This window comes from Solea senegalensis, linkage group LG8, assembly GCF_019176455.1.
Source record: "Solea senegalensis isolate Sse05_10M linkage group LG8, IFAPA_SoseM_1, whole genome shotgun sequence".
Taxonomy (NCBI): domain Eukaryota; kingdom Metazoa; phylum Chordata; class Actinopteri; order Pleuronectiformes; family Soleidae; genus Solea; species Solea senegalensis.
This window is the reverse complement of record NC_058028.1, coordinates 9,040,064-9,057,769: the sequence shown is the minus strand read 5'-3', so window position 1 is coordinate 9,057,769 and position 17,706 is coordinate 9,040,064. Positions and strand designations below refer to the sequence as shown.

The 17,706-nt window shown below is 39.9% G+C and overlaps 1 protein-coding gene across 1 annotated transcript in view; it reads right to left on the bottom strand.

Moving 5' to 3' along the window:
• The window catches only part of tyw1 (tRNA-yW synthesizing protein 1 homolog (S. cerevisiae)), a 48,143-nt gene that overhangs the window by 14,372 nt on the left and 16,065 nt on the right, over positions 1-17,706 (bottom strand). The window contains exons 9-14 of the mRNA XM_044032427.1: positions 15,701-15,753; positions 15,483-15,601; positions 13,604-13,713; positions 9,662-9,839; positions 7,478-7,613; positions 2,938-3,048 (exon numbers count right to left, since the gene is read on the bottom strand). Of these exons, the coding sequence (XP_043888362.1) occupies positions 2,938-3,048; positions 7,478-7,613; positions 9,662-9,839; positions 13,604-13,713; positions 15,483-15,601; positions 15,701-15,753 (707 nt within the window). The remainder of the gene's footprint in view (positions 1-2,937; positions 3,049-7,477; positions 7,614-9,661; positions 9,840-13,603; positions 13,714-15,482; positions 15,602-15,700; positions 15,754-17,706) is intronic.

Below are 17,706 nucleotides of genomic sequence, written 5' to 3'. Positions count from 1 at the left end.
AAAAAGACTCTCCTTATACCTGGTGGTTCCCAGGTGTGATAATGCGTAGCTGTGCTGTCCACACAGCTCAGGAAACGTAACCTGGATAAATGAAGGTTAAAGAAAAAAAGAGCAGCAGACGCTGGAAGCAGTGAGATCCCAGCAGAGGGACTGTTGCCAGGTAGAACACGGAGGAGGAGGTGTGCAGCTCTGGGTTATGAATGAGGGGTTCAGATTCCCATGTGGGGAGTTAGAGGGGAGTCACGTATGCCAACTTTGTCGGTTAGAAAGCCTACAATTGCTCTTTTCCCTTTAAAGCAGCACAAATTCGACGTGGGAAATGTGCATTGAGGTGTAATAGCAGGCAGGACAATGGCTGACATTATGTGCAGATCCCACCAAACAACACCTATGCACAACAACTCAATGTCCGCTTTAGTCGACGTCCAAGGTCAGTGTCTTCTTATCTCTGTTGTCAAAGAGGAGACAATTAATTATAATGCCCCAATTTTTAAGTATAGGCACTGTATAAAATGAGAAGAGGCAGATAAATTGCACCACCCAGCAGATTCCAGGAGTTTCCACCATAACAAGGTGAAATACTTATTAAAAAGAAACAAAAAGTTCTATTAGTCATTAATTCATATATCAACAGGCTCAGCGGCCTCTGTTTAAATGAAGAAAAGGAATTGCCCACAGCTCATTTAGACAGCCTCACAATAATTGAACAAACCTGCCACAAACAAATGAATAGTTGTACTGCACCGTGTTGAGAGCTGTGACAAGAGCAGATTGAAATAATGGAATCATAATGATGCAGTCACACCAGAGAAGCCCATTATACTCGATATGTAACCACAACACATTATAGCATTATTAAATTTGATTTTTGTTAGGTTTTTTAAAAATATAATCAGTTTCGAGCAGCACAGGGACTGACTGATACAGCAGAAATCTCACAGAGGAATGCAGCAGGATTCGGACATGAAGAAAAGCTAAAAAGGGTGACTGATGGCATTTAAATGTGAATACATCCATTATATATTCCATTTATACTTAAAGAGTGCAGAGGGGAACTGGAGCCAAATCTCAGCTGACAGTGGGCTTAAGGAAGAGTACACTCTGGACAGGATGTACGAAGACAGGATGTTTTGATTTAAGGGAGAGGAATCATGATAGGTTTTGATGTTAGTGGCTTCTTTCAATTCTTAATAAAACAAAAAGTAATTAGACATGGTTCACGCCTTGAAATAAAATGAAACTTTGAGCATAACACAAAGGGTGTTGTCAAACCAGGATTTGAACAGAGACCCTTCTTCTTGCTTTGAGGTACAATTTTAACAATGTGACAATATCAGTATGCAAAATAAACCATTGCAAAAGGATTAGATGATGTCACTGTCAAACCCTTTCACTGGTAATTAAACTGTGGTGAAAATGGCAGTAGATTACAAGCCGAGAGGAACTCTTTAGTCGTAGCAGTTTCTGCAAAGAATGGATCCTGCTGCTGAACACAAAACTGTCTAATAGCGTCTTTAAAACCTTTTATTTGACATAAAACCAAAAAATCATTCTAGAGTGACAAAGTAAAAGGATGGGTTTTTTTTGTTTCTTTTTTTTTTTACTACTAATACTAATGTATCTCTGCTGTTGTCACTTTTGGGATCATTCTTTGAAGTGGCATACTAAAAAACAAGCTCAGAGACTCAGGTGAATGTGTCCACCATGGCTCAGACCCCCACTGCCAGGTGCTCCCTCCCATTCTATTAATACGTCCTCTGCCAAATGATGGCCGTGAGGTTGCTGTGGAGCATAGCCCACAATTCCAGGGAATAATGGCACTTTTCTGGAGACATACATATTGGACACACACTCTGGGAACATAAAACCCACAGGGTGCTACAATAATAGCAGGGTTGTTGTTTGGCACAGAATTTAAAATATGTCATGTACGTCTCATTGTGTAGGTGGCCTTATTCTTAGGTAGGGGTAAATTATGTCAAGTATGTGCAGTCAATCAGAACCATCCACTCACACACAGGGAATATTGAGGGACTAGAGCCATAAAGATTTTAATTACTCCTTGGAGAGAGTAATCATGATATAGAGGATATGACTGTCTGTTAATTGCATAACTATAACTGCATAACAGGTCACTTGACAGGCTTCAAACTTGGCAGGTGAAGTGCAACCAACTTTGGCGGTGTTTGGATAAGAAATGTAAACGATATCGGTAGACATGCGACAGATATATTGCTTCTGCCCCGTGGACAGGTTGCCAACATACCGAGACTGACAACCATCTGTTCCAACACTTGCACCTCAGATCAATTTAGAGAGTCCAGTTAATCTAATCTGCATGTTTTTTGGACTGTGGTCTCAGTACCCAGAAAGGCCCCAGATGCACGCAGGGAGAACATGCAAACTCCAAACAGAAAGGCCCTCGGTTGAATCAAACAGGTGATCTTCTTGCTGAGAGGAAACAATTATAGCCATCACACTACTTTGTGAAACATTGAACGGTTTCATTCAGTCATGATTAGAGTTATTCATTCTTTGTTTCAATATCTGTATTTCTTTGATGCAAAAACAAAATTCAACCTCATTAAAAACAAAAAACAACGAAAAGACAATCAACACAAAAACGAACAAATTTGAACGGATACAGCACTAGTGACATATTAAAATTATGCATGCGTTGAAACAAGGTGAAGCTTTGAGCTTAAATATTAGGTTGTTTATTTCCTGTTCTCTTGCTGGATAAATTGGTGGAGAAGCAGATTTGGTGTTTCAAAAATCAATTGAGAAGCAATTGTGACATGCTCAGATTTACTCAAGACACACATCAGATCCAGCTACAGGAAAACAGCTATGGGGAGAATGAGACACTGCAGAAATTTGGTGCAAAGATTGTAGAAATCAAAGCGATTAAGTGTAGTAGTTGTAGTTGACCCCTACCTTGACCTCGATGAAGTCCGGTTGCCCCAAAGCGATGAGTTCAGAGTATGCCAGCATCTCCTCCACGTTCCAGGCCTTCACCAAAGTCAGTCTGTACACCGTCCTCTGCCTCTGGATGGAGAAGACAGGAGTGGGGGATTGATTAAAGGGGTCAGCAAGTTACCTAATAACATATGCATGACAGTGATGTGACATTTTTATGAATTATACTGTATGTAGGTCTGCATTTTACATCATCCTTTTCTTAAAAAAAACTGCAAGAAACCAAGTTGTTCAACACAAAAACAACAGTCAGGTTCAAATGTATAAGCCACAGTTTTTCACTTCCATGTGGAAACACATTTGTTCAAATCCTAAGTTTATATGACTCGATAGTCAGTCATTGGGATCTGCCCCAACAACCCTGCACACTATGGAAAGACTCACACATCACCATGAACAAGTTTCAAATCACATGATATAGATAAACATCCCAATAAAATGTCAGATAGTTAAAGGCTACTGAGGGAATGGTGAGTGTTTTTTAACTTCTTAATATACAGAAAAACAACAAACACAGAACCTTTTTGCAAATCTGAAGTAAAACATTCAACGCATCATAATATTGATATATATTGAGCCTTCTCTTGTATTGATACTGAAGAAAATAAGAACATTTTGCAAAATATATATTATTAATGAATTATTGCGATGGTCTTCACTCCTGACAAATACAGAAAAACAAGTTTTCTAATTGCAGGAGGACACTTTTTCTGCACTTACTCATTTGCCATTGGGGAAAAAAAAAGGTCCATCGCAGTTGTACTGACAACCAACTACTTTCTGGGGTTTGTGTGTTTGTGGTCTGAAGTCTGAGGTGTGGGAGGAGGACCAGGGCCACTCGACTCATTTTCCTTTCCATTTCTAGTGCTACTCTCGACAAAACCTTTACTAGTTTCCTCTCAAAGTTTGTCTACTCCAGTTGTCAGTGAAGTTCCAGTGCGTATCCACAAAGTACTGGAACTCAGCAGCATTGAGAACAAAAGGAACAGGGAAGGCACTGACAACTGCACCAAATACAATCAATTAAAAAAAGGGAGAAAAAAAACAATAAACAGGCCTTGGCTGTAGTTTTCACAGTCATTTTATTCAGCCACTTTGAAGTTAATGTGAGTATAATGTAGGTCTATTTATTTAAAAAGATATTATAATTAATATACTGTGTGGGCAGGTTTGGAGCAAGAGCAACTCTCCCTGGGTGAAGAAGGAGGTGAACGAACTGTGCTCACAAGCTCTGTGGTGTGAATTTAGGATACTGCCGTTGCTGTGTGGCAGAGGAAATAGCATTATTGAGGGAGATGGAGAAGAAAAAGGGCAAGAGAAGACAAGCAAAGGAGATGAAAGGCAAGGAGTTGTGAGGACAGAGGATATAAAAAATGGATGATATCAAGAAACTAGTGAATGAAAATGGGAGGGCGTACCTTTTCCGTCATTTGTACACACACTCGCTCTCTCTGGAAGGTTATCTATAACACCAAGTCTGTTCAGCTCAGTGGAGAAGCAGATAATTGGATAGTGAAAGCAGAAAGGTGAAGTATTTTAAGCTGCCTCTATTCTGTATCTTATACAGAGGGACAACTCTATCAATCCCACTGAGCAGTGGCAGGGAGAGCTGGCAGATGGAGAACAGAAAGGCGTAAGTGCTTAGGAAGGATGGTGATGGAGCCCACCGTGAAATGGAGACTTATGGAGCTGTGAGCGGGAGACCAAGGTGACGGGAACAGAGAGTTTATTTCTGGAAATTGGCAAATTGCACGCAGACGGCATTGTCACGGAGAGGTGTACACATGCATACACACAACTACGCCTACGACCCTCAGAGGTATCATTGTGCAAGGTAACCACAAGATGCACTAAAATGTCTGGTGTTGAGATTTACAGTGCAAATGTGCTGTATTTGCAAAACAATCTTTTGGTCATGGAACTCGACAGACTAAGTTATGGTTATGCAAATTAAGCTCTGAGATTAATCATTCAACGTAAATGAGCATAGAAAACACAGACATCAATTGTGGAAGACACATCTCCCTTCCTTTCTCTGTACAAATGTAAAGCTAGAATATTTTACATAGGAGCGCTGCCACCTTGCAGCGGTGACTAAGTGGAGACACAGTAATTAAGTCCCACCAATACACCCACACAACCAATCATGAGTCACTCTCAGCTGTCAGTCACTGCATTTCACCTTGTTTTTAGAACATGAAATAACTACTGAAAACCTGCGCTACCAGAAGATGGCACAAAAAACAAAATTAGACTGTGTACAGTGACTTTATATTTTAGCCAATGTCCTACCCAACAACATGAAGGAGACTGGGTTTATGACCAGCCAGCCACCAGAGGGAGGATTAAGTCATGCAGCTGACATCACACAATTCTGTCACGCAACAGTCGGAATTAAAATGCTATTTCAGCAGATTTAGACAAATATACAACTGACAATAAAACAGGCAATAAGTCAGGCAACCCATCTCTTAACAAGCAGCATTGATAAAAGGAAATAGCCGTTATGACTCGGAGTACTAAAACAGTTGGGGACAAACAAACAAGAGAACATTTTATCGCATCCCCTGAGATACCGAGAGACGGCCAAGATGTATGACTGCCATAAAACAGGTTTGAAGAGAGAATAGACTATGGAGGGAGAGAAACCCGAGAGCATTCTGTTCATGTACGGATCATTTCATATCAGGCACAGAATTATACAATAATATATAATTATAACTCTATCAAGTTCAGTGATAAACAGTTGTGTGCAATCTGCTTGGGTTTAAAGTGCACAGTGAAATCGGCTTGAAACCAACACAGAGGATAGACTTGGTCATGGAAGAATGTTTATAACCTACCCCAGCATTAATGTGACAGTTACTGGATCTTTGACAGTTAATGTTAAAGAGACAGCGATTTAACACTCAAGCCTTAACGACGTTGGTGTTTATTTCAAGGTTACTGATCAATTTAATGCCAAGATGACAGTGGTATTTGTCTTATACCAATACTTACATGATGAAAATGGCAAACTAGACTCAATTAGAGTGCAATGATCCGTCACCGGTGATCTGCCTTGAGCTTCGCGAGTCACCAACACATCAAGCTGAGTGGTAATGCATTTGTCCATTGTATGCTAAAGCATTTAACAGAAGGAAGTTGGCTCATTACAGAAAGTGCAGACGCTCCCTCTGAGAAACTTTATAGCCTACATCTTTCTCAAAGTCTGGTGGTGGTGTACCTCATTTTGTTTTATGAGGAAAACACCTAAGTTAAAAGGATTGATTCCCACATTGGCTTCATGCACTGTGTGAATCAGTGACATTGATCGAATGATGAAAAGCCTGCAGAGTTATTGAATCTTCCCCACTTCTGTGGACATACAACTTGCACACGCTCAATGGAAATGTTTATTTTTGGATTATAATTCATGTGGTCATGAGCTTCCAGGATCAATTTAAAAACACAGTTTCAGACTTGAGTGTGGTCATTTATGGTCATCTGGCTGTAATTGTTCATGTCTCATTCTGTATTTTCTGAGACAGCTTCCAAAGACAGTAAACCAAAGATCTTCAAGAAAGGAGTAAAAATATGACGAATAAAAGCATAGCACAAGACTGACAACAAATGCAAAACAGATTGTGTGAATAATGTGGACTGAGTGAAATTGGGAATGAGTCACACTTTCTTCTAAATTGGCCTCACTTTGATGAAGAACACCTTTACTGAATGTATTCTCAAATGCCAGAAACATTTTGGTGCAATGACAGTGACAGAATGGCATGGGTGTTTAAGTTTATTGTATACAAGTTGGCTACCTTTGTTTTTAAAGCCTGGGGAAAAAAACACCAGGAAGGTTTATTTGTTTAGCGTTGTCTGTGATATGTGTTCTACACTGGCTTGTTGGTCTGTATGTTTAAATAATAGTGTCTTGCAAGCCCATTTGGCCTGGACATATTCTTTACGCATGACACAATAGCAATTGCAAAAATGAATCAATCAAAATCAATCACAAAATCTACACCATGTACAATCTGAAGATATTTCAGCCCAAGCAAGACTGTCTTTTTAATTTTCTTTGGTCAGCTAGAGCTGTTTCAATTTTCATTTCCCAGGCATCACATAATTTGCTCTCTCTTGCTTGGTGTTACTCACGTATTGTTCTGCATGGAATCTCACGTCAACGACAGAGAGACAGACAATGTACAGTGTCCACAACACCCGTTTGTACATCAAGCAATGCAGGGCATGAAACAGTAGGTGGCATCAAACAAGGGAGACATTCACCTAAATAACTTTCAAGGCCTTCAAGGACTCCTGACTGACATACTCCGCATAGTTTAGGTAAAAATGTACAGCTTCAGAATCAATTACCAAGATTTATCCAGGTTAAGTTGACTCAGCAGACATCTCTTTGAAGCTGCACATTATATTAGCAAACTGTTTCAGCTCATGCTCACATCTCTAATCTCTTAGCTAGAAACCAAATCTCAAATCTCCATTGACAGCTTACCTTCTCTCCCAGGGCCTTGAGACTGTCCAGGAAACGTGGCCAGAAGTCCTTGAAAAGTGGCCGGTCAATCTTCTTCAGACTGTCTTTGGTGCTGGCGTCTACACTTACATACAACTGGGTAACTGGCACCAGGCTCCTGAAAATGACAGAAAATATGGAAAAGAAATGAAGACAAGAATGATCCTGGTTGAGATATAAGAAGAGCTTAAGAAAAGGTTTTTATGCACATCAGTCTGGGATACATAACAGAAAAGATTTGGGCTGTGGTTCAGCCTCACTGAAAATATACCCTTCTGTAACCTCAAATTGGTCATTTGGGCTTTAAAAATATCAGATTAGATGTATGATTTTCATCATAAATAAAAAGCTGAACTCAACACCAAAGTCATAAATAGAATCAGATCTGAAACAAAAAGAGCACTACACTGTATGCATATGCAGAGTGTGATCTGGTGCATCTCTGTTGCTCACAAACAAAAATTGCTATAAATAATATACTTTTGAATATGCTAAGTAAATGCTTGAACACCTCGATTTGAAGCTACACATCCATCAGTCCTGGATTTGGAGAAATGAAACATGAGAGTGCTTTCACTTTGAAACTGGAAAAGGGTGCTGTATTTGTGACATATTCAAACAGATAAACAAAGTCGAAACTGTGGTCAATTGTCTATTTTGCCATGACATCCTTAATAGAGCAGTGTGGCTCATGAAAGCACTGCGGAGGGGGAAAAAAAATAACCAATTCACCAAACGAGCAACAACAGAGAAAGTTTGAAAGCTCAGTTTCTGCTTCTAATGATTAATTTTCCCCCCCATTCTGCAGTGATGAAATATCGATCCAATGACCTGAAACTGCTCAAATCCAACCGTGCAGCTGTGGCAGACGGGTAAATAAAAAAGGCTGATACCTGCTGTTCTTGCCTTCAAACTTCTCCTGCTGCGTGTTTGATAAGTCAGCCTGTGAGTGACAGACTAGTAAGGTGACAAATCCAATATGTTTCTGCCTGTCTTGACTACTTGCAAGGCCTCGAGACATGGTGATATTTCTAGATGTCAGGTTAAAGGGCACTGACAGTGACAGACACCAGGACAGACCTCATCATGAGAAGTATGATTTTCAGTCTAGGATAGTGACTGAAACTGAAAACACTGTTATTCTATTCTCTGTAATCATTGGGGTCTAAATATACATGTTACGACAATTTTGTTTACCCACGCCAAGAACATTCATCCCTAAATAATACTATATCATTAATACTTATTATATAACTACCATGTACCGCTTGTGTGAGCTGGCATTACAAATACAGTAGATGTCCACTTCAACATGCTTGCTTGATGCCGTCTACTTTCATAAATAAAGATTCTTTGTTTCACTTTTTCAGTGCAACGACACGGCTGTGTTGAGTGAGCAGTGTTAAAAATGATGACACTCTGGGGTCACTTGAGTGCGTTTTCCCCCTCGGTAGAAAACTTTTATTGTTGATATAACTCACACACACACACACTCCTTTGAATTAAAAACTAAACAATAAAAGGCATGTGGGCATCCGTGACCTGTATACCGGCTGACATAAATCTACCTGAGATTGCATCATGTATGAATTTTTTATACAGTAGTTATACCATAGGTCACAGGGTGCATGTCTGTGCTGAATTCCTCTGTCAAAGAAACAAAGCTGAAGAAAGTAGAGACAGTAACTTTTTCTTTTTTTTTTTAACTTACTTACTATTCGCAATGCAGCCTTTCTGGGAAGTCATACTGTGCACTACTATATTCACAGGCAGCAAAGAAATAAGTGCAGCATCTGTGCAATCAGCAACAAGTGAATTATTGAGACTCTAACTTCCCGTGGGTAAAGGTTCTTTTTTGATGATGATGAAGAAGAAGAAGAAGAAGAAGAAGAAGAAGAAGAAGAAGACGGGAGATTCCCTAATCACTTGGAGCCTCTGTGGAGCCTGCAACCTCTGGTCATTAGAGAGAATGCAAGTTTCAGCACTCTTACAACATAATTGCTGAATGTAGAAATTGTGCTAAAGGACAGGCCGTCCTAAGCACAGAGGAAATTGTGGAGAATAAACAATTGATCCCTCTTCTGCAGAGCTAAAGACTAACATTTTTTTTGCATTGGTTACACAAAAACATCCAACATTAGTCTCAAAACAGGTCTGTCCACTTACCTGATTTCCTCTGGGAACTGTGCGTTAGTGACCAGGAAACTGGAGATTTGGTGAGAGTGGAGGAGACGGATAAAGGTGTTGATTTCAGGGTACATGATTGGCTCACCCACCAAGGACAGAGCACAGTGTTTGACCGCCAAGCCCTCCTCGTAACGCTCGGGCATCACTCCAGGAACACCTGAAGAGGGAGAAAGAGGCCAGTGGTTGAATAGATGATCATTTTAAAGTCAATTCAACCAGACTTAGATCAGTGTAACCCAGCAGTGAAATGAGCGGCCTCACCTGTGGAGGCATAAATCAAAGAACTGCCAGTGTAATTTAAAAAAAACACTGTTGTAAATAACCACCTACTGCTGTGTGCTGCTCATGAAAAGAGGGGAAGGGAAGGGGAGGAGTGAGACGACAAGACACAACACAGAATATTAAGCCTGAGCTTTGGGAGTTTGACTCAGAGCCCAATTCAGCTCTCTGCCACTGGTGGTCTTGGCTTATCTCACTGTTCACCACCACAAAATACAATTCCACAAAAGAAATATCCTTAATATCAGTTCAGAAATAGAAGATATAGTTTTTTTTAAGTATCATAGCAGCTTAATTGACATCAATCACAACACAAAGCTCTGCCTCAGGCATCAAATGTTGCTGTAAACTAGATAGACTTCCGGACTATATTAAATCACTATAATAGTGAGGAATCAAGTCTTAATATTGATTAGTTTAAAGGAGGAAAATATGGTCACCTACTCAAGGCAAGTGGATAATAGGAATTATAACCACAGGGCCTTTTTCATGGCAGCTATTATGACACCTGTACTTTTTCTACACAGTTGTAAATAATCATAATAAGTTTTGGTGGAGTGCATACTGGCTCAGTCACACAGACTAACACAAGAACAGAGCCATTGATGCCCACTCAGTTTCAAATCGCAAATCAAATAATTTCTACTCAAACACCAACGTCAAACGTCAAACTGTGACAAGTCCATTCTCCCTGTCACTGGTGTTCTTTGGTGAACAGTGTGCACCAACTACAGTAGACACATTATCACCATCACCTTAGCAATAACAGCAACTTTTGTAACAAAGTTTGCCATGACAAATACTGCTCAGCATCAGGCAAGTAACTGTCAAGAGTAAAAGCAAAGTGATTAGAATCTGAATCTGAATCTTGAATGTCCTGGGATTTGGAGAAGTGATTTCCACTAAAATAACCTAAATGTAAAAACATCAACTAAGTCTGCTTTCTGTTGGCAGTATGAAGAATGTAATGTTGTATGAGACAACAAAAATATGACACACAGGGAATAAACAGTCAAAGCTTAAGGAAAACTAATTTCATAACACTGCCACTGGGATTTTGTGTCATATTGCTTCAGCTATAGCAAATGCAATTTAATTGAAGACTACATGCGGTGAATGTTAATTAAATAAGAATTTGGACTCTTGCCTTTATGTGCTTTATAAAAACTGTCTATGAATTATTGATACGTTTGCAACATTTTCTTTGGTCTAACCACAGAGGGCAACTGTTACTGTGCTGCCTTTCAGGGACAAATTACATCTCATGAAATGCTGTGTGCAAAGACATCAAATAGCGAGCTGTCCCCCAGGAGAACTCCCACTTAACTCTATTCATAAAAGCTAGCTGAGGTTGATGGTGTGTGTGTGTGTGTGTGTGTGTGTGTGTGTGTTACCACAAGTGTCTGAAATCTCATTAAATGTATGAATCTTTGAGGTATTAGTAATGTGAAATTCCATTAATTCTTGCATAGTTCATCCTCTTGGGCCAAGGAGTGAAATCAGACATGGGGTTCTATTAAAAGCCACAGAACTGGTTAAGGAGAAGAAAGCTACTATAGCCGACCCCCGATTTCCACTGGACTTAACCCGTAAAACCAACACCAATGAAATACTGTTCATTGTCCATCTTCTCTTTGTTTAATTACTTTTCTGAGAAAGAAATGACTACTAGGGGTGGGAACCACCAGAGACACCCAAAACCATTTTTTCCCCCCCACCCCCAATTACCATCCATGATAAAATATTACTTTACAACATAATAATGCTTGCATAATATGTTTCAGCATTTGGGGTTTAGAAGCAAGGTGAACCCAGGTGAAAATAAGTAAAAAAAAAAACAAGTGACAACTGGCAGGGCATTAAACTGCCTGTTTTTACATTTAAGTGGTGACTAAAAATACTGACTAAAATGAATGCCAACTGCAAATGCTGTTGAAAGAATGTATGTAGTTTGAACTGCAAACAGCTGAATTGAAGATTATCTTTCTTTATTTTCTGCATAAACCATTATACACATAATCTACTTAGTCACAATGTGTTTTCTTACCCTAAGTGATAAAGTGATTGAGGAATTATTATACTGTATGGTCATTATAGCATCGTTGAAACAACTAATTTAATGGTGCTAATGGTGGACTTTTGCACAGCAATCTCATGTCTCAGACATTTTCCTGCATTTGGATTGTATATAACGGATGAAATGGCTTTGTTATTTTATGACAGGATGAGCAGTGGTTTCAAAAATGAAGGTCAATACAGGCTTTGAAATTATTGTAGCTGGAGGCAAAGTCATAGAAGAAATCAGACAAAAAAGTCAGACATAAGACATAAGCAACGAGCTGACTTAAAAAGAAAACAGCTTGGCAAACTGAGTTTGAGATTGATAGGAATGGTCTTGAGATGTTTGCACGCGAGTATGTGAGGCTGTAGCTGTGCCGACAGAGGTCTGCACAGCAAATTAGCACCGAGTTTCAAAGGGCTGCACATCAACAGTCATGTCACCATAAAATCCAGGGAGAGACACTGCAGCATTATGTGTGAACAGGACACCGTTTAGACTCAGGAAATGTAGGTTTCTGTGTCTGTGTCTACTTCAGTCATAGATAAATAGTCACTCATTGAATTCATAATTTTAGACGGCTGTTTTCATGGTCAGCTTTCCTGTTGGCATGGCAATCACAATCATGTTTATTTGGGTCTGATATGCTGTTGCCCAGTTTTGCATTTTGCACCTTTAAATCTGTGTGGAATAGAACATTTTGTTTAATCATTATAATTAACTGGTGAAAAAAAAAAGTTTGATAAATGTGTCACCACCTTGTTTTGATATAAAATCGCAAAAGCTCAGAATGAAAATCTGCTCGGCAATGCTTGCACATCGACAGGATGATCACTAAATTCTGTTTTCACTAAGCCTTGGACGCTCAACCAGCAGTCCTCAGCCAACGATAGTAGCAGCCAGAGAATCAGATCCCACATGCCAGCAGTATTAATTACAAGTAGTACAGATGGCCCAAAAACGTCAGTTAGGGAAAGGTTTATTCTTCTTTAATAAACCATTTCACAGTGGCATTCGGGTTCAGGAACCAGCAGTGAGCTCGTAGTACAACTGTTGCAAGTTGTGAGAAAGTAATGAGAGTTTGGGACAAGTGAGATGCAGTAAAAGGTGCCATAAGGGGAAATTAAATAGTGTGTGGAGTCTGTGTCGGCTGAAAAGTGATAGATGAGGTACTTTAACAAGGGTGTGACCCCACAGCAGACATACCATCAGCATTTTGATAGTCCCACTGCTTCAGTAGCCGTAGGGTTACAAGAGGTTGTGAGTAGTGATGTGCGGTGCGTGCATGACTGAGTTGTTGTGTTGTGTGCTACTGTGTCTTTACATCCAGAAGAACAGTTTACATTTATAATAAACACTAATGTAATTAAGGGGATCCATCGCAGAGCCCATTTGCTAACATCTGACGATGATTACATTGAAACTGTGGTCGGAAAAGAATGATTCATTTTATCATGAAAAGTCAGTTAAAGCAAATATGCGTAATTATAATAAAATAATAAAAACTGAAAAATGTTTTAAACATCCTTTCTACTCCAGTGACTACCATTTGAGCTGGAACAGGAAGATTACCCGTGCATCACCTCTAAACTGTTTGATCATGTTCTGGTGCTTCTCCACAGCGTCCAGCAGGATTTTCTCAGCAGGGTCCATCTTCCAGCGCCACTCTGTGCCCACAGGGTTGGTGTGATGTCTGTAAGTGGAGCAGGCAGATTAACAGATAAGTAATCACAGTATTCTGTAACCAGGCTACTTCCCCACTTCTCTACTGCCTGCTGTAACACTAAGTATCATCTGACAGCCAATAACACTCTGAGGCAGTAATCTGATTGAGACAGATTTAAGCCATTAGACTGGGGTCATTTAACCCAAACACAGATATAAACATATTACACTGGAGCCAGAGGAACATCCTTCTAACAAGGTGACAAATACAAAGACCACAGGATTTTTGTTTACAAACTGAAAGTGTTTTATGTAAGACAGGCATGTGTACGCTCGCTGTGTAAAAACATATAAAAGTGAAATAATTCATCCCACTCTTGAAAAAAAAAATCACACCTCCTTTCGTGTTAACAACACCTTTCCCCTGTGGAAGTGTGATGTCTAGGCAAGTAAACAAATCCTGAGGCATCACAAATTTCAGACAGTCTGTTAAGTGCATATGCACACCCACGACACATACTGGCCTCGCCCGTCAAACCCAGTTCCACCTGTTGCGACGCCGATGGGGAATGGCGAGCGCTGCTGCAACAATGCATCCGTGCCGCGACACTGCTTTGTCCCCGTCGCCCCACATAGCTGCCTCAAGAGATACTGGCATATCTGTAGTGACAGGAAAGCTGTTCACTGCAGCACATTCCGACAGCGACCTTTCACTGCTCAACACTGTCGCCTTTTCAAAATGGAAGCAGAGTGAAAAGGCCCAGTCTCTCACCAGTGACATGATAAAGCAGTATCCACATTCAGGCCTCTCAGGTATGCCGGCCATGCACGGTCTTGTGCACATAAAATATTAGCGTGTCAGCAACAGGATGATTCTTGCTCAATGACTAATGAGGTTAACAACTGAGAAGAAAAATGCACAGGCAGGCAAAAATGTCAAAGTGCCTTAAAAATAGACTGCAGCCTCACGCCCCGCCTTTATCTGTTGGGGGCTTTCTCTGTCAGGAGGAAGAGCGGGTGTCCTTGGGCAAGTCATTGAACCCCAAATTGTTCCTGATGCCTGTGGCGGCAGTGTGCAAATGATGTGTGTTAGGGAAAAAAGCGCTATACTCTGGATGAATATATTATGTAAAAACTTGATACTCATTACTCTCACACAGAGTCCTGGGAGCACATAGCTGTACTATTACCTGCACTGGCTACATGTAAAATGTCAAATTCTATAAAGAGTACTTCTCCCCCACAACAAATCTCTCCATTCTCTGGCACGTCCTCATCTACCAAACCTTCTCCATTCCTCGATACCATCTCGACAACCGCGTTATCTGCGCTCCACCCTCCATGCTCATCATTACAGAGCAACTGTCACACTGAGATTGCACCAGTGTACTACACTAAATTGTTTTAAAGCTGTAGCACAAATTCACACAATGCTGATTAAGCCTATAAGCTTCACCTGACTCTCTGTGTTTCTTATTATAATGGTGCGTTCTATCATGACTGGTGGAGGAAAGCAGGAAGGCAAATCATGACAGCGCTAGTAAACCTGCAAACGGTTGGAACATGGCTAAACATGCTGTTGTACCTTTTATTGTGATTATTTTTATTATATTTATCACTTTTAATGCTATGGATTGCATGTTTTTATTCTGTATTGCATGCTTTTTGCTGTGAAGTGTGTTTTTAGGCATCCAGACATTTATGTCTAAAATGTATAATGATTAATGGATGTAAAAGGGTGAATGCTGTACAAGTTATGTAATATACAGCAAATGCAGGCCATGACTGTTTACATACCTCCAACAGAAGACACACTTGTTGGCACAAGCAAGGCTGGGGGTAGTTTCCATGCAGCGGTGGGACTCGATACCATAGAAAGTGTGTTTGTAGCAGCCTCCTCTTCCTCGTAACATAGACTAACAAGTAGAAAGAACACAAACAGTTAATGCCCTACAGTTCAGTTCAGTATGTCAAAAAACTCTAATGGGTGTTTTGAGAAAGAAAATATCCAATACCTTGGTCCATCGACAAAGCTTCACCCCTGAGTGACTTCCAATTAGTTTGTAGCCTGCACAGAAAGATAAGATGAGGAACAAGGCATGAGCTCATTAAACAAAGCTAAAACCAGCAGATATTTAATACACAGACAGGCGTAAATTACATTGTCTTTGAGTGGCACATCAGTGAAGCAATGCGCAGTATCCACAGAATCATTTTCATCCACAGTCTTCTGCTTAAAAGCTGCTGAACATCCCAATAACACAACTCACAAGTGCTCAAGGATAAGTCAGCAGTAAGGAGAGGATAAGATTTACAAGGATGGATGAAGCGTTTTAAATTCACTTTCTTTACAAGTCTGTCTCTCCTCCTAACACTGGATACAACCGGCCACATTTAGCGAGTCCTTGTCGGATTTTTTTTTAAGCCAACACTATTAATTAATCTCTTCAAGACATAACTAAAATGTCAGTGTGGTTTTCTTTAAAGGCCTTAAAAGAGACTTCCTCCTCATGCCATACAGCAGCACACCAGACTGTGTAAAATCAGGGTGCATATGTGCACTTGCTGCTCGAATGTCATTCATAAAGGCTATTTATGAGTTTATTTGTAGAGAATATAAAACAAAGCAGACAGACAGACCCACACGCATACAGCTTAAATGAAATAGCTTGCCTCTGGTCAAGAATGTTATTTTAATATGCAGGAAAACCATGGTTGGACATTAACAGACACAAAGGCCAGGCACACAGATTATATTTCCTTTTTGTTCAAACAACGGATGTTTGCATTGATTTTCAGTTGAAAATACCTTCAGAAAACATTTCCTTTCTCATGTTTGTTGGAGAATTTGCCTGCTCAGACATTCACCCTTTTGTAAGCTGATGCACAAAATAAACTCACAGGTCGATCACTTGCTATCATGATATACAAATACAGGTTTTGCTAGTGCTTCATTTTAAACTAACTATGACTTCATACTGAAAACAAGCTGTACGTTCTCTGTTGGTTATTACGCCAGCATTTCAGCAGTAACTTTTGCATCCATGTCTTGCCAGAAATAAAAGCTATAATCATCTTTCCAAGACCAGGCATCATTAAAATAATGGCTACACTTTCATCCTCTGTTCTTGTATCACAAATAAAACAAACAGTCCACCAGGACTGAATGCTGCCAGCATAAAAAAAAATGATAAATAGACAAACATTTGGTCAAATTAACTGAAGAATTGCATGTTGTCCTAATAATAGTGTCGCATGACAGAGCCAGTGAGTCAAACACCTGCTGTACTGGCACTTATTGTCCTGATTTCCTGCACATTTAGCAGTTTATGTTTACGTCTGATACTCTGGCCTCAAAGCTTTTGTTCCTCAGTTGCAGGTAACTGTTTGACCAAGAAAAAGAAAATATCATGATTATTGAGATATGGTTGATTTTTGACTTCAGACTAAAGGGACAGCTGTTTTTGGAGAATAATTCCACTTGATTAACTCACATCTTCTTAATAAGGGCTTTAATAAAACTGCCATATAAGAAGTACTTATGGAGGAGAGAGAGAGAGAAGACTTAGGACTGCATCCCGAAGACAGAATGAGGCAGAGAGGGTCATTGGACTGCACAGCATCATTAAGTGCCATTAGACAACATACATTACGCAGACTTCTTCTCATGGTGCACCTTGTACCAGCTTTAACTGAGCAATTTCAGGATGTTTGGACGTTTAATGTAATTTTTAGCAGTTGATGAACATATTCCAACCATATCTTTCTTTGGTGTGTACCAGAATTTGCCAGTGGATCTTTGTTGAAAAATATCATTAAATGTAGGGTCTGTTCATGAGGAAAGACTGGCAATAGATATCTCCTCAAAGATCTGCCACCAAAACACTGGAGAGCTGTTGTCTGGAGTGGAACAGTGAGTTTTGTTTGTGCTTTCCCTGTCATTTCCTGACTCACTCATGTGTGATAAGGACTGAAACTAAAGATTATTAGGATTAGTTGTTTTGGTCCAGAAAATATCAAA